The sequence below is a fragment of the Dermacentor andersoni genome, chromosome 1 (assembly GCF_023375885.2).
Source record: "Dermacentor andersoni chromosome 1, qqDerAnde1_hic_scaffold, whole genome shotgun sequence".
NCBI lineage: Eukaryota > Metazoa > Arthropoda > Arachnida > Ixodida > Ixodidae > Dermacentor > Dermacentor andersoni.
In genome coordinates, this window is record NC_092814.1 from 4,099,034 (window position 1) to 4,125,538 (window position 26,505).

General features: G+C 46.1%; 1 protein-coding gene across 2 annotated transcripts in view; it reads right to left on the reverse strand.

Annotated features, from left to right (window-relative positions):
* LOC126546087 (mblk-1-related factor 1-like) overlaps positions 1–26,505 on the reverse strand; it is a 157,886-nt gene that overhangs the window by 49,950 nt on the left and 81,431 nt on the right. For both annotated transcript variants that reach the window (XM_050194173.3, XM_050194171.3), the window contains exon 6: positions 5,569–5,866. In XM_050194173.3, the coding sequence (XP_050050130.1) occupies positions 5,569–5,866 (298 nt within the window). The remainder of the gene's footprint in view (positions 1–5,568; positions 5,867–26,505) is intronic.

The following is a 26,505-nucleotide window of genomic DNA, read 5'->3' on the forward strand; positions in this document are numbered from 1 at the left end:
AATATGAGACGTTTGAAGTTGAGAGAAATGGTCATTGATGAGGAAGGCTATAGCAGCATAGGGAGTGACCATAAACGCATCATGTTGAAAATAAGATATATAGTTGGGAAAGAGAGCGAGGAGTGCAAAATGGACACTCCAAATTTGAATGCTGAAAAAATAACAAATATAGTCACTAGAGCCAAGGAAGAACTTGGCGAATTGCCAAATAAAGTGTGGGAATATAGTGAGCTTCTAAGTGTAATAACGACAGAAATATGGAAAGAGAAACAACATGTTCGTTGGAAAGGAAAAAAGACACCGAAAAGCTGGTGGAACAGGGAGATACAAGAAGCGATCGCCGAATGACAGAAAGCATCCCAAGAGCACAGGCAGGCAAAGAAGGCGCAGTTTCCGCAGGATGAAGTAGCCAGTAAATGGGAAATTACCAGGAGAAAATGTCTCTGGTTCAAATACTGGTGCAAGCAAAACTAAAAGGTGAAAGTGAACGTTGGTTGTCAGAAATACATGAGAAAAAGAAGGCCGCAGCTAGAATATTTTGGAACCACATAAAATTATTATGCAGGAAGTCAACAACACAACAACATATCCTAGACGAAGATGAAAACAGACTGGAAGGAGAAGCAGCAATAAATTACATCCGAAAAATAACAGCCAAATCTTTCCAAGGCAATGCTGAGGTTGTACTTGAAGAAAAAAAGAGCATGAAAGAGACCCAAGCGGGAAAAGGAGCTGGTGCTGACAAATTTCAACTGGAAGAAAGCGTAAGAGAAAATTCCTAAGCGCACAGTCACAGGGCTAGACGAGGTTCCCGTTAGGCTGATTAATGAACTAGGACCAAAAAGGAAGGAAGCTCTGCTGAAAGCAGTGGAAAAAACTTCAAAAGATAGACGAATACCAGACAATTGGCAACAAAGTAGAATTAATTTAATTTGTAAAGGTAAGGGGGAGGAAGACAGAATTCACTCGTATAGACCATTGACCATTACATCGGTAAATATAGGCTAGCAATGCAGGCAATCAAATTAAAGCTGAAAGTGTGGGCAGAGAATAATGGCATTTTGGGAGAACTTCAGAATGGCTTCAGAATAGGTAGGTGTTTGGACGATAACTTATTTGTTCTTACTCAGTGTATTGGAATATCAAGAGTAGAAAGCAGACCATTATATGTGGCCTTTGTAGGCATTACAGGAGCGTATGACAACGTAACACTAGGTAATGCAAGAAAAGTAAGCTGCAAAGTATAACTTAATTTGTACGCAGATATTTTTAGTTTTGCCAGGAAAGAATAAAACAATAAAACAATGTTCACTTCATTTCACATTATTTTTTTTTCCAATGCTTGCGGTAGTAAACGGTTGACATTAATACTAGCACGACGTATTTCCTGTTGCCAGTTTTCGTTGAGTGTCCCCTCTTGTAGAATTTCTTTCTCTATGCGTCGCCTTTTACAGTAAAAGCTCGTTAATTCGAATTCCGCGGGGATGCTATGAAAATTCGAATTATACAAAATTCGAACTAATGAAAGTCAGAGAAAAAAATTGCTCGGTTAAGGCGCGTATATAGACTGACGTGGCGTGAGCACGCGCGCACACGCTACGTCACGTTGGCGTGAACAACGTCTATACTTCGAAGCTCTGGCGCAGCCAACGTAACCAGACGCGGCCAGCGCAGTCCGACGCGCCCGACGTCAAGATGGCTCTTGCTCCATCCGCGCGTTTGTCGCACTGACTGGGGCGGAGAAAAAAAAAGTCTCCGTCTCGCGCGAAAAGCGAAGCATCGATTGCGATAGAAAATTAGTAGATAGCTATACGAAGTAAGGATAATAGTTTTATCGGCCGTATAAACTTGTAAGCATTTGCTTACTAACTAAATTAACAAGCACTGCGTCACGCGCGCACAGGTGAGCATGAACGCATCTCGCTCGATGACCGCGGAAACTCGCTGAAAAACTCTGGAGTGAGGGCACGCAGCAGTAGCAGCGAGCGAATTGACGTTCGTACAGCCCTCGCTTTAACGCGAACGAAACGTAGAAAGCACATCGCATATGAAGCTACCGGCAATACGCGCACTCTGCAAACATCGCAGATCGCTTTGAAGACGAGGCCCACGCGGGCGCGCACTTTTGCCACGTCGCAGATCGCTTTCAAGATGCGGCGGCCGCATGGCCGCGCCGTAAGCAGCAGCCGCCTCAGCTGCCGAAGATCGTCCCCCGGTCCCTCCCTCGCCTCACCCCGCTGCCTCGCGCGCGACAAGAGAGGGCGCGCTCCGCCCCACCTTCCCCTCTCGCGCACGCGAGATTGAGCCGCGTTCGCCGGCTCACCCTCGCACGCTCGTACGCAAAGAACATGGCGCGCGGCGAGGGTGTTATCGTCCTTGCCGCTGATCGAAAAAGCAAAGCTGCGCGACCCGCGCGGCGACGCCTGCGTGCTCCCGCGCACTAGCACTCTCCCCATCCACGATGATGCGGAGTTCGAATTATCGGTGGCGGTGCGAATTTCAGTGCGAATTAGCGGGATGTGTTACATATTGCTTTCAATGCATTGTGGGACGGACCGCGGCAACTAATTCGAATTATCCGAAATTTCGAATTAACGAGTAGTGAATTAATGAGCTTTTACTGTATACACGAGTCATGAAACGTTCCAGAATACTGTATTCACTCGATTCTAACGCGCACGCAATTTTTGGACCTGTTTTTATTGGAAAAAAAGTGTGCGTTAGAATCGAGTACTACCCTAAACCTGTGTTACTATATTGCCATCGGCACTTCAAAAGGGCTGCCTTGCATGCACTTCATGCTTAGCTGCCCTAGCTTCCTCTATGTGCTGCAGTATGTGTGTTTAGGTTAGTCCACCATCCGTCTTCCCGTTTTCTGCATTTGCTCTATCAGCATGGAAGTGCAGACTGCGAAGACATGCCGAGTGTTCATGGTGCAGCAATTAAAAGGCAAGTGATCACATGAGGGGAGATGGGCAAAAATCGGGCCGCATCACGGGCATTTGGAGTACCAAAACTTGCGTGCGGGACTGGCGGAAACAGGAGAGGTGTTCTACTCCAGCAGCTGCTGCGTAGGCATGGCCGTGCGTCCTCTATCTTGAAAGTGATCTGTGATGGAGACAGTCTATGCAAGTATGCGCACCGCGCTGTGTTCTCGTTGTTTAGTTTACGTTGAAGTGAGAGGCCACATGAAGGTCAATTCACTAGCTCCTGCTACCGCACTTTCTCACTCCAGCATTCTGATAAAATTTTCACGGTCATTGAGTAAGACATATTCATGCTTGCTTGTGCACGCGTGACCCCATGCTTGTTAATTTAGTTACTAAGTGAATGTTAAAAAGTTTATACGGCCAATAAAAGTACTATCCTTACTTTTCATATTGCTGTCTACTATTTGCTATTGCAATCAATGCTTTGCCTTTCGGGCGAAACTGCGACCTTATTTATCGCACCTTTAGTGCATTGGGAGTAAATCTTTGTTATTCCAAATGAGAGAAAGTTGTATTTCTGTATGAAATAATGAGGTGCACGGTACTGTAAAGGACTTTTCTTTTTCTAGGTCACAGCAAATGGGTGCGCATTACAATTGAGGGCGTTCCCCCCCCCCTTTTCGTGGTCACAGAAAATGCGTGTGCGTTAGGTCTAATCAAGTAAATATGGTAATTGCTGGTGCCCGCGTGTCTTCCAGAAAGTACTACACAATTCACGTCTCGCATACAACCCGATTACACAAGGTTTGGTGACAACAGATACAACCATCAATATCATTACAGAAACTTTCGATACATGCAGGCACGTCCTGCGCTGAACGGTAACGTTTACCCTTGTTAGCCAGTGAAAAAGCGGTTACCCGAGAAAGATAAACAAGTACACGTGTCAATATTTGTTCATGTAGAGATAGATACAGGGACTGAGGTTATTCGCTGATAACCGTTATCTACATCACTGTGTGCAGCGTGAAGGACCAGGAAAGGTCCAATTTCTCATTACAAAAAATTGCTAACTGGTGCTTGGCTTAGGACATAGCAATAAATGTCAAAAAGACAAAGTGCCTCAAGGTAACCAGAAAATAAGTGCCTCTCTTACTTTATTACCAATTAACACAAGCGCCACAACCAAAATATTCGGGTGTCACATTACACAGAATCTAAAATGTGCCGACCACATGAAACTACATGCATCAAGGCAATTCAAACAATTAGGAGTTCCGCACCGGAAATTAAGTATGGCACCACCACAGGTAAAATAGCTTACAAATCTTTAGTAAGGCCTGTTCTTGAATATGCAAGTGTCATTTGGGATCCCAGCCAAGCCTATCTTATTGAAATGCTAGAAAAAGTACAAAATAAAGCACTCAGGTTTATATACAGTAAGTACTCACGTCATGTCAGTGTAACTGCTTTAAGTGGTTTTGTCCCCTCAGCAGGCTATCACTGCAATGAAGCTTATTTTTTTACTTTATCAAGGAAGCATAAAAATTGACAAGACTACCTGAAGCCACCGTACTGGCATTCTGGCAGAAACAACCAAGACAAGTGTATTCCACCGTTTATCGCAACAGAATGATGGAACAGTCTGCCAAATACTATCGCGAATTCCTCTAATGCTGATGCATTTGTCTGCAAAGTTGAAATATTTCTTGAATCGTAGCTTGATCAATAATATTGGGTTCATAGTGTACTTGATTTCCATAATTATTACTGTATGACCTGTCTGCATTTTTGGATTTACTTTCCCTCTGTTTCTTTATAAATTGTACTCGTTTTTTGCAATGTACTGATACTTTACTTGTACCAACTTCCTGTATCTGTACCCACCTCTTGTATGAGCCTCAGATGGCTTACAGTATGAATAAATTAAAAAACACAGTTAAATCTCAACATAACAAACTTCAATGTAAAGAAATATACACACGAACTTGGAAGGCATTAGCAGTTGCGGCCAGCTAATCCCCACCAGACCCAAACTCTGCTTCAAGCACGTGACCGTCAGTCCAGCCTGTGCACGTGATCTCATGCCTGATTGCTGATGTGGTCTACTGGTATAAATACTTTAAAGGAGAACTTTCTGTAACGGCTTGCCACCCACCACACCCGCTGGCTAGGCCTCACCAGCGCCACTTTGTCGGAGTCAGTAACATAAGTTGCGGTTTGGTGCCAAGGGCAGTATATGGTGACGATAATGGCAATGTTGCCAGGACAAGTGCCGTCTAGTAGTGGCTTGGAGAAATTGACCAGCATGCAGGCATGCATACCTTTTTTCAAAATTTTTGTGCCCCAATGTGGGGGTGCAAGCTTTACATGACGGCGGGCCTTACACACGTAAATGCGGTAGGTGCTCTTGCCATCACCATGGCCCCAGAACTGTCCTTTGCAGTCTGCAGCAAACTGGACAGTGAACATAATCAATATGGCTCCCGTTAAAGTGCTGTTCCTTCCTGGCTTATGAATTTGCAAAGCAGACATTATGTTTGGATGAATGCATTAGGTAGAGTTCTCAAACATTGTTTAGCAAAAAAAGGAGAAATACGTAATGCCTCTCACTGCTGATCCAGTAGTGTCAACTGACCTGGGCAAAGAGGGGCCCCAGGGCTGGGCTGTGCTCCAGAGGCTGCTTGGCTGGGGTACACAGCAGCTGGCGCAGTGAGTCAGGGGGGGGGCTGCTGCTGCTGCTGGCGGCTGCAGCTGCACCATTGCGTCGCTCCAGGGCCAGCTTGTAGACCTTGTTGCGCAGAGTGGAGCGGGGAATACCGTAGATGACAGCAGCGCGGCGTGTGCCCAGTTTGCCACTCTGGATGTCACGCAGGGCTGCCTGAAGCTCGGCCTCTGTGTACGACCGCTTGCCCCCCTCTGGCCGGGCAGGGCGCCTGCACATTATATTTTGGCCTCATAAGATCCTCATATTTGGCCTCAAGCATATAAGGCATTTGAATACATGCACAACCTGACAAGCTATCTCTTCGGGGCAAAAGGGGGCGCGCACACATAAAAACATACACAGAACTGCTTTCAAGAAGGGCACAACAGACTCTCATCTTCTCAACGATTGCGAGCATGCCACATCTTCCATTTTGTCAAGGACGTAGACATGTGAGAGATACGCCCTTGTGTGCATGCGCGAGTCGCGAGAACAAAACCTGGAGACTGCACCTAGGCACTGCAGAGGAGGACGTGCTTTGCTCGTTTGTTCCTAGCCGAGCTGCACTACGTGACCATGGATAGATATTTTGGAATAAGCTCTCTCTCTCTCAGCTCGTGGTTTCGTGGTGTAGCATTCAAAGCACTGCGCTCATGATTAGGAGGTCCATCATTCGAATTGCATTCCTGACAGGTTTCATTTAAAGCGAAGCTTTCTTTGCCTCTTCCTTCAACTTTCCCAATGCTGCTCCTGCTGTCTTGCACACTGTGTCGGGGTGGGGGGGGTTCAGAGCATGTATATACATGACAGGAGTGAGTCAGAGAGGAAAGACAATGCGAGAAACTCGTTTGGACCCCACCGCGTTGAGTGTGCACAATGCCGAGTGCAGTTCCCTAGGCGTCGTCAGATTAGCCTCTTGACAGCTGTAATTATCAGTTACCACCCTCAAAAGCATTGCAGAAATGGCCGCCGGTTCCCTTTCTACTAACGCACAGGTCCAGAGGGGACGTAGATAGAACTGTAGAAAGGAGGGATGAGAAGAGGCAGTCGCCATACAAGGGGAGTGACGTGAGAATGCAAGGAATCCCTACTACTACACGACAGCGGTTGTGGGAAAACCGGATATGCTTAAAGTTCAAGGTACGGTATACACATTCCTGCTATTTCTGAAAAATAAACACAATGCAAATATGTCAAGCGGATGAATTACGCAGGGTGTGCAGAAGCAGAGCCGCATTAACCCTTTGAGGGTCAATGACGTAAATATGCAGCGCCACAAACAAGTCCCAAAATGGTCGATGCCGTATATTTATGGCGCCGTCTGTACGTTTAAAAAGCGCGCCAATATCCAAACTTTTTCTTTTCTGTCATGTGCTGCCACTATGTGGGAATACATGGCATTTTTTTTTCGAGCGCCTCCCTCTCTTTGTTTTCGAACTAGTTTGCTCCCATGCCGGCACATTGGTGCGTGGGCGGGCGGCGGTTCAGGTTTTGTTCCGCGGGCGGTGTCGGTCTCATGCGCTTGCAAAACTGGTGGCTAACTCATTACTAATCGCTCAAAGGGCGACCGCCTCTTTCTCGCTTGTTTAGTGCTCACAGAGGTGCGCATAGGAAGGATGCCGCCATGCATGCATTTCCGTTGCTCTTTTTTTTTTTTTGACACTCGCAAAAACTAATTGCCTCTGGTTGGCGATGAGATTAAGATTAGCGGAAGTTTGTCACATGTTGCGCTTTTTTGACGGGCACAGAACCACACATATTTCTTGAGTGCGCGCACCTACGCAGTTCGATTACGCTATGGATGTACATATTAGTGTAAGAGCAGGAACATGAGTCTTGCAAAATACTCTCGTGTGTGCATTTTTAAAGCCTTGAACTATGTGTATAAAAATGCATCAAATTTATAATCCTCATAAGTTTATTTCCTTTTTTATTGTTATTATTCATGAATGAAGAGTACATATATACCAACACAAAATATTTTTTTCTCACCTTACGGTCACTAGAAAAATTGCGGTACATTTTTTTCGAAATAAGTCCCTAAGAATTGTAATCTGCAATAAAAGAAATCGACCCTAGGCGGTCGCAAATGGTGAAAAAAATCGCGAAAAAAATCGACCTTCAAAGGGTTAAGTAAAGCACACTGTAGGGCCCAGGTGACAATACGAAAGCGGTCGACCGTCAAATCAACACTTCTGTGCCCGCCGCGGTAGCTTTGTGGCTATGGCATTGCTAGAGGTCGCGAAATGCTAGAGGTCGCGAATCCCGACCGAGCAGTCACATTTCGCCGGGGGTGGAATAGAAAGCACACATGCTCCAAGATTTTCATCATCATCATCATCCTATTTTATGTCCACTGCAGGACGAAGGCCTCTCCCTGTGATCTCCAATTACCCCTGTCCTGTGCCAACCGATTCCAATTAGAGCCCGTGAATTTCCTCATTTCATCGCCCCACCTAGTCTTCTGCCATCCTCAACTGTGCTTTCCTTCTCTTTGCACCCATTCTGTAACCCTATTGTCCACAGGTTATCTAACCAGCGCATTACATGTCCTGCCCAGCTCCACGTTTTTCTGTTAATGTCAATTAGAATATGGGCTATACCCATTTGCTCTCTGATCCAAACCGCTCTCCTTCTGTCTCTTAACATTATGCCTAGCATTCTTCATTCCATCGCTGTTTGCGCGGTCCTTAACTTGTTCTCGAGTTTCTTTGTCAACCTCCAAGTTTCGGCCCCATATGTTAGGACTGGTAGAATGCACTGATTGTACACCTTCCTTTTCAATGATAATGGCCGTGTACTGTGCTGCATGTTTCTTAGAACATGGTTCGGGTTCTGCCTTTGTCAGCATAGGGCATATCTTGACCAATTTACACGGTGCGCTGAAGAGAACATTAACATTGTGCCTTTGCGCAACCTTCTTGAGGTTGTGGGAAACCTAGTGCCAATATGGAATCACTTGTAATCTCTTCCTATCAACTGGCTTTTCATTGTTAATGCCCTCCCTTACCTGTCTGATCTTTTGCAGAAGCTTATCATGGAATTCACTAGAAATGTCGTATATGAGATACCCCTAAGCTGCAACCAGGTTTATATCGGTCAAACCGGACGGTGTTACAACGGCGCATGAGCACAATTGGGCTGTAAAGAACAATGCGGGAGGGCCATCTGGCTGAACATTGTAAACGTCAAAAATGCCATCCATATCTTCGTGACACCAGGTTTCTGGCACATTCTAGAGATAGACTAGAAAGAGATATTTGAAGCTTTCTACATTGCAAAGGCTGAGGACACGTGCATTAGCTGCCTATCAGTGGCACTTACCGAAAAAGAGATTGCTTTTCTGATGCGATAGAGAGGTCGTGAAGTCCCGGTGGTAACATTCTTGTTTCTATCTATATAAATCCTGTTTCTTCAAATAAACATTTGGTTGGAAGTTAGCGCCTGTCCGTCATACATGTTCTTTTAGTCTGCGTCTTTGTAGAGCTCTTTTCTTTTCTTCAAGTATGTTAAACCAACTTGCCAACATCAAGCTTCTGCTAATAGCTTGACTACTACTTCCAAACATGCAGTGAATAGCATTGGAGAGATTGTGTCTCCTTGTATGGCCCCTTTCTTTATAGGCATCTTCCTACTTGTGTAAAATTAAGGTAGCTGTGGAATCTTTAGATATTTTCCAAGATTTTTAAAGGGACACTAAAGGCAAATACAAAGTCAAGCTAAAGTGATAGATTAGTGCTCGAGAATCTCTAAGGCGTCAATATTATAGCGAACAGAGCTAAATGCAGGACATGATTAGAGACTCTCTCGGGACATTCAAGCACTTGCACGATGACGAAAGCACTCCTCAGTTAAATTCTGTCACTAGTACTCAACTAATCGCTGCAAAAAACATCCTCGTATTGTATTATAACATGAAATAAAATGCTACTTGTCGAGTTCCATTTTATGCTCAGAAAAGAGAACTCATTGAAATTCCCGTTGACAACAACGCTGGCGATCGAAAGATTTTGTTTTCACTTGACTCTGTGTCACCCACGCTTTCGCGTTTCAATACTTTTATGATCACATAGTGCTGCACTGGTTTTGCTGGCTCGCGAAACACGCCCAAACTGCAAGTAGCAGAGAATTCAAGTTACATGTGATGTTGCGGAATGCCTGTACGGTCTACGCCACTTGACCAAAAAGCAGCTGCAGCGGCGAATCCACCGCTCTGCCTTGGCTCGGTGCCGCCGTCTGTCGGGCGCCGTTTTACTCACCGACAGCAGCAAAAGGGCAGTAATGGCGTATGCAACATCACCACTCTCCCGGTTGGGTGGCAGGAGATTTGAATTTCGAAAGAGGTATTCGGACCCTTCAGATACAATTTTCTCGTGAACTAAGTCTCTTCTTGGCACTAAACAAGCATTACAAGGTTTCTGGAATGGCATTTAAACAGTCCACGTCGACTTAGTATTTGCCTTTAGTGTTCCTTTAAGTAAGCGGCCTGTAATCCTTGATTACGTAACGCCTCTATGACTGCTGGTATTTCTACTGAATCAAATGCCTTTTTGTAATCCATGAAAGCCATATAGAGAGGCTGATTGTACTCTGTGGATTTCTTGGTTACCTGATTAATGACATGGATCTAATCCATTTTAGAGTATCCCTTCCTGAAGCCAGCCTGTTCCCTTGGTTGACTAAAGCGTTGCCCTTATTATATTGCAAGCTATCCTGGTGAATATTTTATATAATATTGGGAGTTGGCAAATGGGCCTATAATTTTTCAATTCTTGAATGTCTCCCTTTTTGTGGATTAGTATAATGAAGCATAACTGCGAGTCGGCCTATTTGGAACAGATTCATTCATTAACAGATGCATTCTTCCAGTTTTCTGGGACCCTTGAAGTCAATAAACATTCGCATAGAGAGCTGCCAGTTTTTCAAGCATTATGTCTCATCTATCTTTGATTAAATTAACTGTTATTCCATCCTCTGCTGCCGCTTTTCCCCGTTTCATGTCTTCCAAGGCCCTTCTGATCACATCGCTAGCTATAGCAGGAGTCTCTGCAACCTGTTCATTACTGCTTCGAATAGAGGTATTGTGGCTCCTCTGGGTATTGTACAGGTCAGTATTGAATTCTTCCACTGCGTTTACTATACCTTCAAGATTGCCGATGATATTGCCCTGCTTATCTTTCAGTGCATACACCTTGGTTTGTTCTATGCCAAGTTTCCTTCTCGCTGATTTCAGGCTGCGTCCATTTTTTACGGCTTCTTCAGTCTTTCCGACATTATAATTTCAAACAGCACTTATTTTCGCCTTGTTGATCAGTTTTGACAGTTCCGTGAATTCTATCTTATCTTTTGAGTTGGACACTCTCATTCTTTGTCATTTCTTTATTAGGTCCTTTCTGGTTGCCTTGGTGCCTTGCCTTCCACTTCAATTGCTGCCTCTGAAGCCCAGCCTAGTTAAGGTTTCGTTCATCACCTTTATGTGTGCGTTACAATAAAGGGCGCGTTAGAACCGAGTAAATATGGTACGATTATTTGAAAAGGACTATCGGCCTAGATTCGAAGAAATATGGTATGTATCATGCTGGTTCACCAACCGCAGTGACCGCTGAGTTGACGAGCACCATTGGCCGCGTACAGATGGCTAGCGTAGACATATCAGTGATTTCAAGTCTAATAGACTTGAAATGCGTGAAAATGTTGCCGGCATATCACAAATACTTGATAGCACCTAGAGCTTAAATGTTTCGGGGTTGCCTTAGGTTGGCCATATACGAGCATGAGCTTTAATGTTTTAGTTGAAACGCCAAGCAATCAGATATTGAGCAGATTTTCCATTTCCTGGCAATACACAAATGCCGGTTCTCTTCTTTGAATTAAAAGCGATATACCTACAATATTTCGCAACACATACACACACCGCGGCTGATGATGCTCATCACATGTTTGCGCCCCCAAGAGATATTCCCTCATATTGGAGTTACCGATGCGCCGAAAGGCTACACACTGGTTCCTCGATGACCTTGTATGAACGGACATTGCCTAAATTTCACAAAGTACGAGCTAAAACATCTCCAAATTGTTCCGCAGCACGTGACAGCCATACTTTCAAGCAGCACCGCACCAGATCGCACAAGCCAGGGAGGAGGAAAGGCGCGCCACGCACCCCTTTCTTTTTGATCTATGAAAAGGTCTCTAGATTTGGAAACTAAGTGCTTCTAAACGATGAGGCAATCGTCGCAAATGTGCTTGTATCGGATAGCAATGATGATGACGGCAGCGATGGTGCGGTAGGGCAGGCTGCCTCAACATTGTCCTGCAACAACAAGGCCCAGCAGATGATTCAGTCCATCCAGTGTTTCGTTTTTGTGAGGAACCTTCCGCTGCACTATGTGGAGCACCTGGACGCTTTGGAGAAGGATGTCGGCAAGCTTCGCGTAAAGCATGCAAGGCTGATGGACATAGGGTTTTCTTGTGCAAGCCAGTGAGAAGTACGTGCGTGGTGAGATGCTTGCGGCAATCTTGCCCCAGAGTTTCTTCTGGATTTCTCAATCTCACAGGCTGCCGTGGCAACCTTCTCGCAGTTCTTAAAAGGCCCCTTTTGGGGCCACCAAAGCGATGCCTCGGCGGAGCTCACATATCGCTTGCCGCCCGTGACCCCTCTTTGCAGTTGTTATAGCAGTGCCATTCTTTAACGCCAACAGCCGTGTCTTCTTACACGGGATTGGAGCGCCCAGGAAGCAGTTAAACGAGTGAAAACAATCGGCAGCCGGATGGAGGAATGTGGTGAGGAGGGGCACTGGCCTCCCCACCATTACAGTTTTCTCACAACAGCTCTGCCATCCCCCTATTTTGATTTTTTCATGCAATCTGCTTATAACAATTATCGCTTATAACAACAGAATTTTCGTGGCACTTGAATATTGTTGTAAGCGGGTTCGACTGTATATACTCTTCTTCTCTGCCTTTGAAATAAAGTTCTTATCGGCGCCTGGGACGTGTTCTGTGTCTCTTCTTTGTAATTGTGCCTTTGTGCTACATTATGTCGGTAAGCAAACACCAAATAGCCAGACAGCAAGTCCTTTTACAGAAGACATCATAGAGGTTGAAAACGGCGCAAGAACATACTACTCGAAACTGTCAACACCGACAATTTTGACTGTGAATTGTCGCAGTGTTGTGAATAAAATGCATGACCCTGAAGCTGTTATCATGGCTTATCAGTCGGGCATTGTAGCAGTCACTGAAACATGGCTGCACCCTGGCATTTGAGACTAGGAAGTTGTGCTGCCTGGGGTATGCGATTGTACACAAGAACAGGAAACCAAGGGGTTAGGGTGTAGCTCCAATTTTTAAGCACGGCATAGCTTATGCCCTCATGCCTATAGCTTCGAATGTTGAAGCAACATGGTGCAAGTGAAAGACTTACGACACTAGAGCTGCCTACCAACCACCTGATTCTGAGATATCGTTTTTTGAATATTTCACTACTATATGCACCGCGAGCAACTCATAGCAGGAGACTTCAACTTGCCTGAGCTAAACTGAGATTCGCTCAATCCGGGGATGGCAACTACCAATATTATTACAGATATTACGTTCACTTTTAATCTCTCGCAAGCCGTTACAGTTCCAACTCGCATTTAAGGCTCTTCAACGTTGCTCCTGGATCTAGTTTTTATCAGCAGCAGCAGCAGCAGCAGCAGCAGCAGCAGCAGCGGCGGCAGCACCCGCCGCCGCCATTGAGTTTCGAAACTCTATGCGCTTCCCTTCTCTTGGTACCCATTCTGTAGCCCTGATGGTCCAATGGTTATCTAACCTGCGCATTACATGACCTGCCCAGTGCCATTTTTTTCTGTTAATGTCAATTAGAATATCGGCTATACCCGTTTCCTCTCTGATCCAAACCGCTCTCTGTCTTTTAATGTTATGCCTAGCATTCTTCGTTCCATTGCTCTTTGCGTGGTCTTTAACTTGTTCTCAAGCTTCTTTGTCAGTCTCCAAGTGTCTGCCCCATATGTCAGCATCGGTAAAATGCACTGATTGTACACTTTCCTTTTCAGTGATCATTTTTGAAAAAGTCTATTCAACGTTGAAACACTGGAAGGCTTGTCTGACCGCAAGATAGTTTTGTATTACTTGCAATATCCGCATCCAGTTCATACGAAAGGCACAACAAAACGTGCTTGTATTTAAACAGAGCAGACAACGCTGCCATTATGACATATATCTTGCTCATTATTTTCCCAACATCTCTGGTTTAGAAATATTGTTAGGCACTGCGTAAAAAACTGAAAATTCACAACCTACGGATCTCTCGTGAAATAATTCTAATGAAATGCAAAATAAAGCAGCTCAGAAGAGCTAGAAAGGCTTGCTCAAGATTGGGTCACAAATTTCATTGCTGATTTTTGGCCTGAAGAGCAGACCAAAAGACAGTTCCTGAGCAACTCTCTGCGCAGCTTTATTGAAATGGCTCATCATAAGTGTAGAACAGAGTAAACAAGCATCCACACGCACCACGGGAAGAAAACAGGGGGCTGCTCTATTTCAATGCTTTCACTGCTGATAATGGCCTTCAGCAATGTTCCTCATCCATATCAGGTAGGTGAGGCACATCTTGGCAGACCCCTATCACATCACAGGCTGGCATACTATCCCTTTTAGTGAACGTCGACAAAAAAAAAAAAAGTAACACTCCAGATAATATCCCAAGCGCATTGTTAAAGCAGTATGCTGAACCCATACGTAAATTTATTCACCTTATATTTAAAATCGCTTCACATGGGTCGCCTTCCTGCTGAGTGGAAAGTGGCAAAGTTATTATTGTACACAAATCAGGTGATACTTCTTCCCCTACTAACCATAGGCCGATCTCACTTATATGCACCTCTTGTAGAAAATTCTAGCACAATATCCTAAACTACATAACAGGGAGGAGGAGGGAGAGAAAGAGATAAGTAAAAGGCAGGGAGGTTAACCAGAATAACTTCCGGTTGGCTACCCTAAAACTGGGGAATGGGAAAGGGGGAAACAAAGATAACAGGGAGAGAGAGAGGAGGGAAGGAAAGAAGGAGCGGTAAGTTCGCTGACGTGTGTGGTCTCACAGAAATTGCATTAATAGTCATAGATGGTCGCACAAGCCAACTACACAACAGAATTCGTTGAATCCAACAATATACTACACCCAAATCAGCATACTTTTCCTAGTGGCCTATCGACTGTTACCCAATAGTGGAAACACTACACGACTTTTCTGATGACATCATCATCATCATCATCATCATCATCATCAGCCTGGTTACGCCCACTGCAGGGCAAAGGCCTCTCCCATACCTCTCCAACTACCCCGGTCATGTACTAATTGTGGCCATGTTGTCCCTGCAAACTTCTTAATCTCATCCGCCCACCTAACTTTCTGTGCCCCCTGCTACACTTCCCTTCCCTTGAAATCCAGTCCGTAACCCTTAATGACCATCAGTTATCTTCCCTCCTCATTACATGTGCTGCCCATGCCCATTTCTTTTTCTTGATTTCAACTAAGATGTCGTTAACTCGCGTTTGTTCCCTCATCCAATCTGCTCTTTTCTTATCCCTTAACGTTACACCTATCATTCTTCTTTCCATAGCTCATTTCGTCGTCCTCAATTTAAGTAGAAGCCTTTTCGTAAGCCTCCAGGTTTCTGCCCCGTACGTGAGTACCGGTAAGACACAGCTGTTATACACTTTTCTCTTGAGGGATACTGGCAACCTGCTGTTCATGATCTGAGAATGCCTGCCAAACGCACCTCAGCCCATTCTTATTCTTCCGATTATTTCAGTCTTAAGATCTGGATCCGCGGTCACTACCTGTCCTAAGTAGATGTATTCCCTTACTACTTCCAGTGCCTTGCTACCTATCGTAAACTGCTGTTCTCTTCCAAGACTGTTAAACATTACTTTAGCTTTCTTCAGATTAATTTTTAGACCCATCCTTCTGCTTTGCCTCTCCAGGTCAGTGAGTATGCATTGCAGTTGGTCCCCTGAGTTACTAAGCAAGGCAATATCATCAGCAAATCACAAGTTACTAAGGTATTCTCCATTACCTCTTATCCCCAATTCTTCCCAATCCACATCTCTGAATACCTCCTGTAAACACGCTGTGAATAGCATTGGAGAGATCGTATCTCCCTGCCTGACGCCTTTCTTTATTGGGATTTTGTTGCTTTCTTTATGGAGGACTACGGTAGCTGTGCAGGGTGTCTACCAAGTTGACATTTCCAAATTCCCTGAGTTTTCCAGGTTTTTCCTGAACACCTTTGCAAAATTCCCTGAATGAACCAGAACTTTGTTTTATGTCAAGACAGACTGACACCATGTTGCTCGATGCTGTCACTCTCTAGTAAGCATGTTGAAACAAAAAAAAATGACTTAATCCAGTTTGAATACTAAGGAGTAATATCTATATTATATAAAAAGAAAACAGAGGGCACAGCGAAAAAAATGGTAAAACCAATTCCAAATTGAGTCGAACTTTTTGAAATACGAATGAAGAGAAGATGCATACATAAGTAAATATTTTTGAATATGAGCTATTTCTATCAACTGATAGCAATGAATACTTTGTTTAGCGCAAAACGACAGAGACAAGAAAGACGACAGGACAAGGCGCCTTGTCCTGTCGTCTTTCTTGTCTCTGTCGTTTTGCGCTAAACAAAGTATTCATGGATTCGCACCAACTAGCCCGCCAACGCATTGTGCTGAACTGATAGCAAGCTCATCGGTATGAGGCCTGAACATTGTCACAACTAAGATTCTCTCTCAGCAGCTGGAAAGTCAACCTCAATTGTCTTGACATACTGTCAGCCCGTACAAAACATATAAGCGTTGGGTTTCACTGCTTTAAAGAGTTTATTTTGGTTTGTAAGAGGGACATCTGCATCTCGGCATAAGCCAGTACTTCATTTTTTGAGCTCAAGCTCCTTCAAAGAGGTGGCGGCACGCTTCCTTTCCTGTTAATTCCTCATTGCGTCGGTCCTTTCTGTTCTCATCCATCCCCTGCCACACGTTCACCCCTTGGATCATTTGAAGCATCCTCTTGGTCAGTTGTACAGTCAATGTCCGATTTTTCGGACTCCCTAGGGGCCGCAAAAACATCCTAAAAATCGGGCAGCCCGAAAAAAATGAATGCATGTTTTTAACTGCCCTTAAGGGCGAAAATTGCCACAGGCACGTCCGAAAAAGCTCTTAAGGCCTGCCAGTACACTTATTAGGCACATCGGCGCTCGTACTGTGACAGCAGACGGGGGTGCACGCGTTTGTAATTAAGGAATACATACTGTCTCTAGCTTTTCCTAGACGCTAGAGTTATACTATGTCCGCGCAACGTTGAGCGATCAGGAAGTGCATTTTCTCCTCTTGGCCGGCGGAGAAGGGAGGCTTTGTTCCAGCTGCAGAGCCCTCCATGTATCAGTAAGGTGCCTGGTGGTGGTCTCGTGCGGACGATGCCCTCTCGGTGAGCGTATATTCCCCCTCATCTTTTAAGAGCTTCAATACTTACAAGCATTTGTCTCGCAAACCATATTTATTTCAAGGGAATTTTCCACGTCTCAATAATTTCTCTCGTCGTATTCGAGTGCTGATTGCCGTGTTATAGTTTGTTAACGAAGCTTTCCCTCAAGTCTAAATATTTTAAGGCAGTTTGTCGTGTGCGTATCATGGCCACGTACGCTTATATCGCCTTCCGTTTCTCTACCACGGGTGCACTTTAAAACCACGGTGCTGCAATTTTGCTTCAGAGACTTTCCTTTCCTTCCTTCTTCTCCTCCCTTAAACTGGCTCTCTTAACTACTACACGCAGAGACAAAGCAACAGCGCGCACATTCGATCACGCGCTCGCCGTGCAGGTGATCAAGCTTTTCCTAGTCTCTAAAGCCGCTCCAGTTTGCTCTTCTCCTCGGGCGGCCATTTTTCCAAGAAAGTATGCCTTCCAACCACTCGGAATCAGCAAAAATCGACTATCGCGGACAACATCAGTCCCTTTCCACGTAAGTATGAGGCTCGGAGCAGGAGCTATGGCGCTTGAAAATAACCTGGGGAATGACGAATCAACCGAATGAGCTATCTTTCCGGGCAACATCCAAGGGTCACGAGTTCAAATCACCTGTTATGTTCCTTCCCCCCCCCCCCCTTTCTTTCTTTTTTTTTTTTAATGTCTTTTCCTTTATGTTATCACTGTACGGGAACCCTCCTAAAAAAAAATTGATATATATCCTCAATTATACATGGCCACACATGTGCAGGTCATAAATACCAGGTTCTCTAGCCGAGTGCCATCCGTGCGGTATAACCGAGCTCAGATTGGTCCACCTTGACTGATCAAATAGGGCACCACTGTAGGTTAAATGAGGCGTACAACTCCTGCGGGACCCGCCGTGGTTAATCAGTGGCTGTGGTGTTAGATTGCTGAGCACGAGGTCGCGGGATCGGACCCCGACCACGGCGGCCGCATTTCGATGGGGGCGAAATGCGAAAACACCCGTGTACTTAGAATTAGGTGCACGTTAAAGAACCCCAGGTGGTCGAAATTTGCGGAGTCCTCCACTACGGCGTGCCTCATAATCAGAAAGTGCTTTTGTCACATAAAACCCCATAATTCAAATTTTTAATTTAACTCCTGCGGGGACGGTAGAGTATCCGCCTCCCGTGCAAGAGGACCGTGATTCAAATCCCGGTGCCGCACAATTCTCCACCGGAAAATAAAAAAAAAAAAAAAACGTGTGTTGAGAAAATTGCACAAACAGGCCTGGAGTGCAGCCTGATCCCGGTGACCAGAACCGGTAACGCACTCTCTCACCAGAGCAGGATTGGCCACCCTGGTGCAGTACTTGGCCACAACCTCCTATATGAATACAACAATCAAACCCCGGCCCTCAGTCCCCAGCAGCTGCGAAGCAACTGACCACGGCGGCGGTCAGACCTGCGACGCTGCAGAGGGTGCTAAGAATGCCTGGCTCCGGACAGGCCGCCATTGGAATCTGAACCTGGCAACGTTTAATGTTAGAACGCTATCTAGTGAGGCGAGTCTAGCAGTGTTATTGGAGGAATTAGAGGGTAGTAAATGGGATATAATAGGGCTCAGTGAGGTTAGGAGGACAAAAGAAGCATATACAGTGCTAAAAAGCGGGCACTTACTGTGCTACCGGGGCTTAGCGGAGAGACGAGAACTAGTAGTCGGATTCCTGATTAATAAGAATATAGCTGGTAACATACAGGAATTCTATAGCATCAACGAGAGGGTAGCAGGTCTTGTTGTGAAACTTAATAAGAGGTACAAATTGAAGGTAGTACAAGTCTACGCCCCTACATCCAGTCATGATGACCAGGAAGTCTAAAGCTTTTATGAAGACGAGGAATCGGCGATGGGTAAAGTCAAAACAATATACACTATACTGATGGGCGACTTCAATGCCAGGGTAGGCAAGAAGCAGGCTGGAGACAAGTCAGTGGGGGAATATGGCATAGGCTCTAGGAATAGCAGAGGAGAGTTATTAGTAGAGTTTGCAGAACAGAATAATATGCGGATAATGAATACCTTTTTCCGCAAGCGGGTTAGCCAAAAGTGGACGTGGAGGAGCCCGAATGGTGAGACTAGAAATGAAATCGACTTCATACTCTGCGCGAACCCTGGCATCATACAAGATGTAGACGTGCTCGGCAAGGTGCGCTGCAGTGACCATAGGATGGTAAGAACTCGAATTAGCCTAGACTTGAGGAGGGAACGGAAGAAACTGGTACATAAGAAGCCAATCAATGAGTTAGCGGTAAGAGGGAAACTAGAGGAATTCCGGATCAAGCTACAGAACAGGTATTCGGCTTTAACCCAGAAAGAGGACCATAGTGTTGAAGCAATGAATGACAATCTTATGGGCATCATTAAGGAGTGCGCAATAGAAGTCGGTGGTAATGCCGTTAAACAGGAAACCAGTAAGCTATCGCAGGAGACGAAAGATCTTATCGAGAAACGCCAATGTATGAAAGCCTCTAACCCTACAGCTAGAATAGAACTGGCAGAACTTTCTAAGTTAATCAACAAGCGTAAGACAGCGGACATAAGGAACTATAATATGGATAAAATTGAACAGGCTCTCAGGAACGGAGGAAGCCTAAAAGCAGTGAAGAAGAAACTAGGAATAGGGAAGAATCAGATGTGTGCATTAAGAGACAAAGCCGGCAATATCGTTACTAATATGGATGAGATAGTTCAAGTGGCTGAAGAATTTTATAGAGATTTATACAGTACCAGTAACACCCATGACGATAAGGTGAGAGAGAATAGTCTAGAGGAACTTGAAATCCCACAAGTAACGCCGGAAGAGGTAAAAAACACCTTGGGAGCTATGCAAAGGGGGAAGCCAGCTGGGGAGGATCAGGTGACATCCGATTTGTTGAAGGATGGTGGGAACACTGTCCTAGAAAGATTGGCTGACCTATATACACAATGCCTCATGACCTCGAACATACCGGAATCGTGGAAGAACGCTAACATAATCCTAATCCTTAAGAAAGGGGATGCCAAAGACTTGAAAAATTATAGACCGATCAGCTTACTGTCCGTTGCCTACAAAGTATTTACTAAGGTAATCGCAAATAGAATCAGGAATACCTTCGACTTCTGTCAACCAAAGGACCAGGCAGGATTCCGTAAAGGCTACTCAACAATAGACCATATTCACACTATCAATCAGGCGATAGACAAATGTTCGGAATATAACCAACCCTTATATATAGCCTTCATTGATTACGAAAAAGCATTTGATTCAGTCGAAACCTCAGCAGTCATGAAAGCACTACGGAATCAGGGTGTAGATGAGCCATATGTAAAGATACTGGAAGATATCTATAGCGGTTCCACAGCCACCGTAGTCCTCCACAAAGAAAGGAACAAAATCCCAATAAAGAAAGGCGTCAGACAGGGAGATACGATCTCTCCAATGCTATTCACAGCATGTTTACAGGAGGTATTCAGAGACCTGGAGTGGGAAGAATTGGGGATAAAAGTTGATGGAGAATACCTTAGCAACTTGCGATTCACTGATGATATTGCCTTGCTTAGTAACTCAGGAGACCAATTGCAATGCATGCTCACTGACCTGGAGAGGCAAAGCAGAAGGGTGGGTCTGAAAATTGATCTACAGAAAACTAAAGTAATGCTTAACAGTCTCGGAAGAGAACAGCAGTTTACGATAGGTAGCGAGGCACTGGAAGTGGTAAGGGAATACATCTACTTAGGGCAGGTATTGACCACGGATCCGGATCATGAGACTGAAATAACCAGAAGAATAAGAATGGGCTGGGGTGCGTTTGGCAGGCAGTCTCAAATCATGAACAGCAGGTTGCCACTATCTGTCAAGAGGAAAGTGTATAACAGCTGTGTGTTACCAGTACTCGCGTATGGGGCAGAAACCTGGAGGCTCACGAAAAGGGTTCTGCTGAAATTGAGGACGACGCAACGAGCTATGGGAAGAAGAATGATAGGTGTAACGTTAAGGGATAAGAAAAGAGCAGATTGGGTGAGGGAACAAACGCGGGTAAATGACATCTTAGTTGAAATCAAGAAAAAGAAATGGGCATGGGCCGGACATGTAATGAGGAGGGAAGATAACCGATGGTCATTAAGGGTTACGGACTGGATTCCAAGGGTAGGGAAGCAAAGTAGGGGGCGGCAGAAAGTTAGGTGGGCGGATGACATTAAGACGTTTGCAGGGACAACATGGCCACAATGAGTACATGACCAGGGTAGTTGGAGAAGTATGGGAGAGGCCTTTGCCCTGCAGTGGGCGTAACTAGGCTGATGATGATGATGACTGTGTCTCGTGACAATTGCCCCTTCCCACGCTTGTTATCCTTCACTGCTTAACACTGCTGTACTAAGGCAAAGCTAACTTTCGGAGACTGGCATTACCCAACGCGTTGCGCTCAGGAGCTTCGAAGCCAATCGCTAGGATTACAAAGGCGGAGTCGGTGCCATTGCTGACAGTGGCGAATTCTTTTGCTGAAAAACACAGCACCGCACGGCAAGAAGCTCAATAGCGAACGTATAAGCAGCTAGGCTTAACGTTGCCGCGGAGGTGGCTACGGCTGCCAGCGGATCTGCGCGCGAGTGCCGGTTCGACGCGCGGAGATAATCAAAATGATGGCGGTGGTGGCTTGGATTAATCCCATTTCAGACCTGCGGTCAGGGCAATATAAATTGACTATGTCGAGTACGTGGTGGTGCCGCAAAGCCGTGCAAATTATCGGGCATGTTCGAAAAATCGGTCCTCAACCATTCTGGCAATACCTCGTGCCGATGACACGGCGTCAACGACGATTCGTTGCAATTCCTCTGTTACTGGAGTCAGCATTAACACAACTTTCCCTCCCTTTTAATAAAATTACAACTAATTTTCACTGATAAAAGCCCAAATTCCCCGAGTTTTCCTCGAGTATTTCCAGACTATTCAAATTCCCTGAGAATTCCCGTTTTTCCAGGTTGGTAGACACCCTGCTGTGGAGCTGCTATAGATATCTTTCAGTATTTTTACATATGGCTCATCTACACCCCGATTCCGTAATGCCTCCATGACTACTGAGGTTTTGACTGAATCAAACGCTTTCTCGTAATCGATGACATTAACAACCAACTACAAACTGACGTAACCTTCATGGACTTTTCGAATGCTTTCTGACACGTTTCTCATCCCAAATTGCTTAATAAATGAAGAAGTTTGTTAAGGAATGGTCCACCCTTGTGTTGGATTAAAGATTATCTGTCACACAACTACCAGTATGTACAGTATAATGACCATGTAATGGACACCATTCCCATTTTATCTGGTCTACTGCAGGGTTCCATTCTGGCCTCACTGATCTTCTTGTTGTACATAAATGATATTGTTATGGAAGGATGAGAGAAGAGAAAGGAAGATGATCGTAGACGCTGGCTGCTGCCTGTTGTTAGTGGTCAGCCATCTTAGCTGTTCTGACTCATCCTGTATATATATTGTAAATATAGTTTTTATTTACTCGCAACATCCCCGTAACATATTGGTGAGAGGTGCAGGGTACCACAGCTGGAAACGGAGCTCCGCAGTGGACGTCGCATCACCGTCCGCACCATGAATGACGATAAGCACGCGGGATCAACATCGTTGCCGCCTCCAACGTCATCGTCGCCAGCTACGTTGCTGTCAACTTCGGTTGTCGTTGTGCAACCCAAGGATCCTGGAACTTTCCACGGGACCGATGCCGCCGACGTTGAAGAGTGGGTGGCCATGTACGAACGCATGAGTGGAATCAACAGATGTTACCCTATGCTTATGCTAGCTAACCTATTGTTCTACCTAAGAGGCACGGCAAAGCTGTGGTACGAAAACCACGAAGAGGAGCTAACCAGCTGGGACCAATGCAAAGAGAAATTTACAGAGTTGTTTGGCAAACCAGCTGGCCATAAAATTGCCGCAAAGCAGGAACTGGCCTCCCGTGCCCAATTTCCCACGGAGTCCTATCTCTCGAAACATCCAGCACTTGCTGGCACTTTGGCGTAAAGCCGATCACGACAAGACAGAAGCTGAGAAGGTCAGGCACGTGCTTAAGGGCATTGCTGATGACGTGTTTAATCTGTTCATGTGCAAGAGCTACAGTTGACGCAATCATTAAAAAGTGCCAACAATTTGAGCAGGCCAAAAGCAGACGCGTCTTGCAACCATTCGCCAGACTTCCCAATACTGCCGCAACGTCGACGTGTGAAGATCAACCCACACAGCAGTATGCGTCGTCGCCATCAGAGGACGTGGTGTGAATCGTTAGACGTGAACTGGATGCGATGGCGCCCGCAGCTTTCTGTTCGCGTAGCCCTGATGCTACCACATTTTCAGTTCCCCTCGTACAAGCCATCGTTCGCCAGGAACTTGAAAACATTGGTTTGCAGTCTGTGTGTGCTGTCGCCAATCCTAGAGCTAACAAAAGTCCTTCTACTATTTTCACTCCACTCCGACACTTCTCTCCACATTATCGCAACCCGAGTGCGTGGAGAACTGCGGACGACCAGCCGATATGTTTCACCTGTCGCCGCATTAGTCACGTCACCCAATACTCTCACAACTCGTGGCACTCAACATCTCGCACGCCGACCAATCTGAGCCATTTTGATGGAAATACCCGCAATGTTTCGCCCACCGCCGAGTCTAACAGCACCACCAACTCTGCTCAGAACACGTGGTACAGCCGCTGATCATCGCCGCATGGACACCAGTCTCGTTCACGACAAACACATCGCCCATCTTCCCGCTCGCCGCAGCCACGTCGCCTGTCGTCAACTGTGGCCTTAGGCCGCACCCTTTCGGAAAACTAGGAAATGCAGCCCTCGGAGGTGGTGCTACATTGCCGACTTCTGCAGCAAATCCTCTGTCTGTGCTCACAAAGAGGAGTGTAATTGATGTCAAAATAGACGGCGTACCTGTCCAAGCTCTCATTGACACTGGAGCCCACGTACCTGTGATGAGTGCTGGCTACGTAGACGTTTAAAGAAGGCCCTCACCCCAGCAACTGCCCGAGTACTTCATGTGGCCGACGACGGCATGCTGGTTGTTCTCGGAATGTGTAACTGCACGTTTAATTATAGCCAGCCACCCTACTTCTGTTCTCTTTGCTGTAATCGACAACTGCCCTCACGACGTTATCCTTGTGGTGGACTTTTTATCCCCTCATTCTGCTCTCACCCCTCATTCTGCTCTCATCGACTGCGCGACCGGTGTTCTTCAGTTAGAACTGCCTCAACTCGCCGATGCTTCGAGTACCGCCCCACTGCGCTTGCGCTTGCTTCAAGATGTGCGTTTGTCACCCGAGGCAGTTACTTACGTCTGACTGCCCAGCCACAGGTTTCTGATGGTGAATATGTGCTTCACCCCATCATCGACGTGCTTTTGAACCGGAATGTTGCTGTTCTGCATACGTTGGTCACGGTTGCTAATAACGACGTCATTCTACCACTTTTTCCTTTCAGCCTGTGCCCTCAAGTGCTTCCAGCCAGCATGTTCTTGGCCAGCATTTCCAGTGCTTGCAAATTTGACATTGAAAGTCTGAATGCCGAGAGTGGCTTATTAGCGCCAATTGCAGCTGACAGCTCTGGTTCCTTAACGGATGACTTCGCGAAAATGATTGCACCTGACCTCACCTCTGCACAGGCCACAGACATACGACTCCTGCTTGAATCGTACAGTGACATCTTTGATTTCGGCGACAGGCCATTAGGCCAAACATCTGTTGTTCACCATCGTATAAACACTGGAGATACGAATCCTATTCGTCGGCGTCCCTATCATGTATCACATGCTGAACGTCGAGTCATCAAATTAAAAGTGTACAAAATGCTCCCCAAAGGGGTCATCGAGCCATCAGCCAGCACTTGGGGCTTGGCCTGTCATCCTTGTGAAAAAGAAAGATGGTACCTGGCATTTTTGCGTCGATTATCGCCACTTAAACAAGATCACGCAAAAAGATGTCTACCCACTACCACGCATCGATGACGCCTTGGACTGCTTGCATGGAGCTAAATACTTCTCGTCCATCGATCTTCGATCCGGCTACTGGCAGATTTCAGTTGATGAAATGGACCGCGAGAAGACGGCCTTCATTATGCCGGATGGCTTATATCAGTTCAAAGTCATGCCCTTTGGCCTATGCAATGCTCCTGCGACATTTGAATGTATGATGGACTCTCTTCTGCGGGGCTACAAATGGACCACCTGTCTTTGTTACGTTGATGACGTTATTGTTTTTTCTCCACGTTCAGCAGCCACCTTACCTGACTCGCTTCAATTCTTGCAGTCTTCAGAAAAGCTGGCCTTCAGCTGAACTCCATGAAGTGTCAATTCGGGCGCCGTCAGATCACCATGTTGGGACACCTCGTTGACGCATCCGGTGTCCGACCAGATCCGGAAAAAGTTCGCGCCATACGCAGTTTCCCTGTGCCACGTTCCGCCTCTGACGTTCGCTGCTTTGTCAACCTGTGTTCTTATTTCCGTAGTTTCGTCAAAAACTTCGCCGACGTTGCTCGGCCTTTGACAGATATTCTAAAGAAGAACACGCCATTCTCATGGGGCCCGGAGCAGGCTTACGTGTTCGCCGCTCTTATCGGGTTTCTGACCACCCCTCCCATACTTGCCAACTTTGATCCGTGTGCACTGACCGAAGTCCACGCTGACGCAAGCGGCTATGGCATCGGCACTGTTCTCGCCCAACACCAGAATGGTACCGAGTGCGTGATAGATTACGCCAGCCGCCTGCTGTCTCCTGCCGAGAGAAATTGCTCCATCACCGAGCAGGAGTGTTTGGCTTTAGTTTAGGCTGTCGCTAGGTTCCGGCCATATTTGTAGGGCCGCACGTTTTAGGTCGTCACAGACCACGACGCACTCTGCTGGCTGTCTTCCCTCCGGGATCCAACTGGACGGCTTGGTCGCTGGGCTTTGCGGCTCCAGGAATTTTCAGTTAGTGTCCATTACAAGATTGGACGCCTCCACAAGGATGCTGACTGCCTCTTGCGTCACCCCGTGGATCCTCCTGATCCTACTGCTCGTGATCCGGTGACCTGCGTGATGGCTTTGACTGACATGACCGACCTGCGCGCCGAACAACGCGATGCATCCTTACAGTCCATCGCCGGAGTGCAACCTGGCAGCACCGACGGCACGTGCCGCATGTTCGTGTTGCATGGCAGCATCCTCTACCGCCGCAGTATCAACCCTGATGGCCCTGAGCTGCTGCTTGTCCTTCCTCATCATCTGCGACCCATTGTTCTCGAAAAACTTTATGATGCACCGATGGCGGGACACCTTGGAGTTTTGCGTACATACG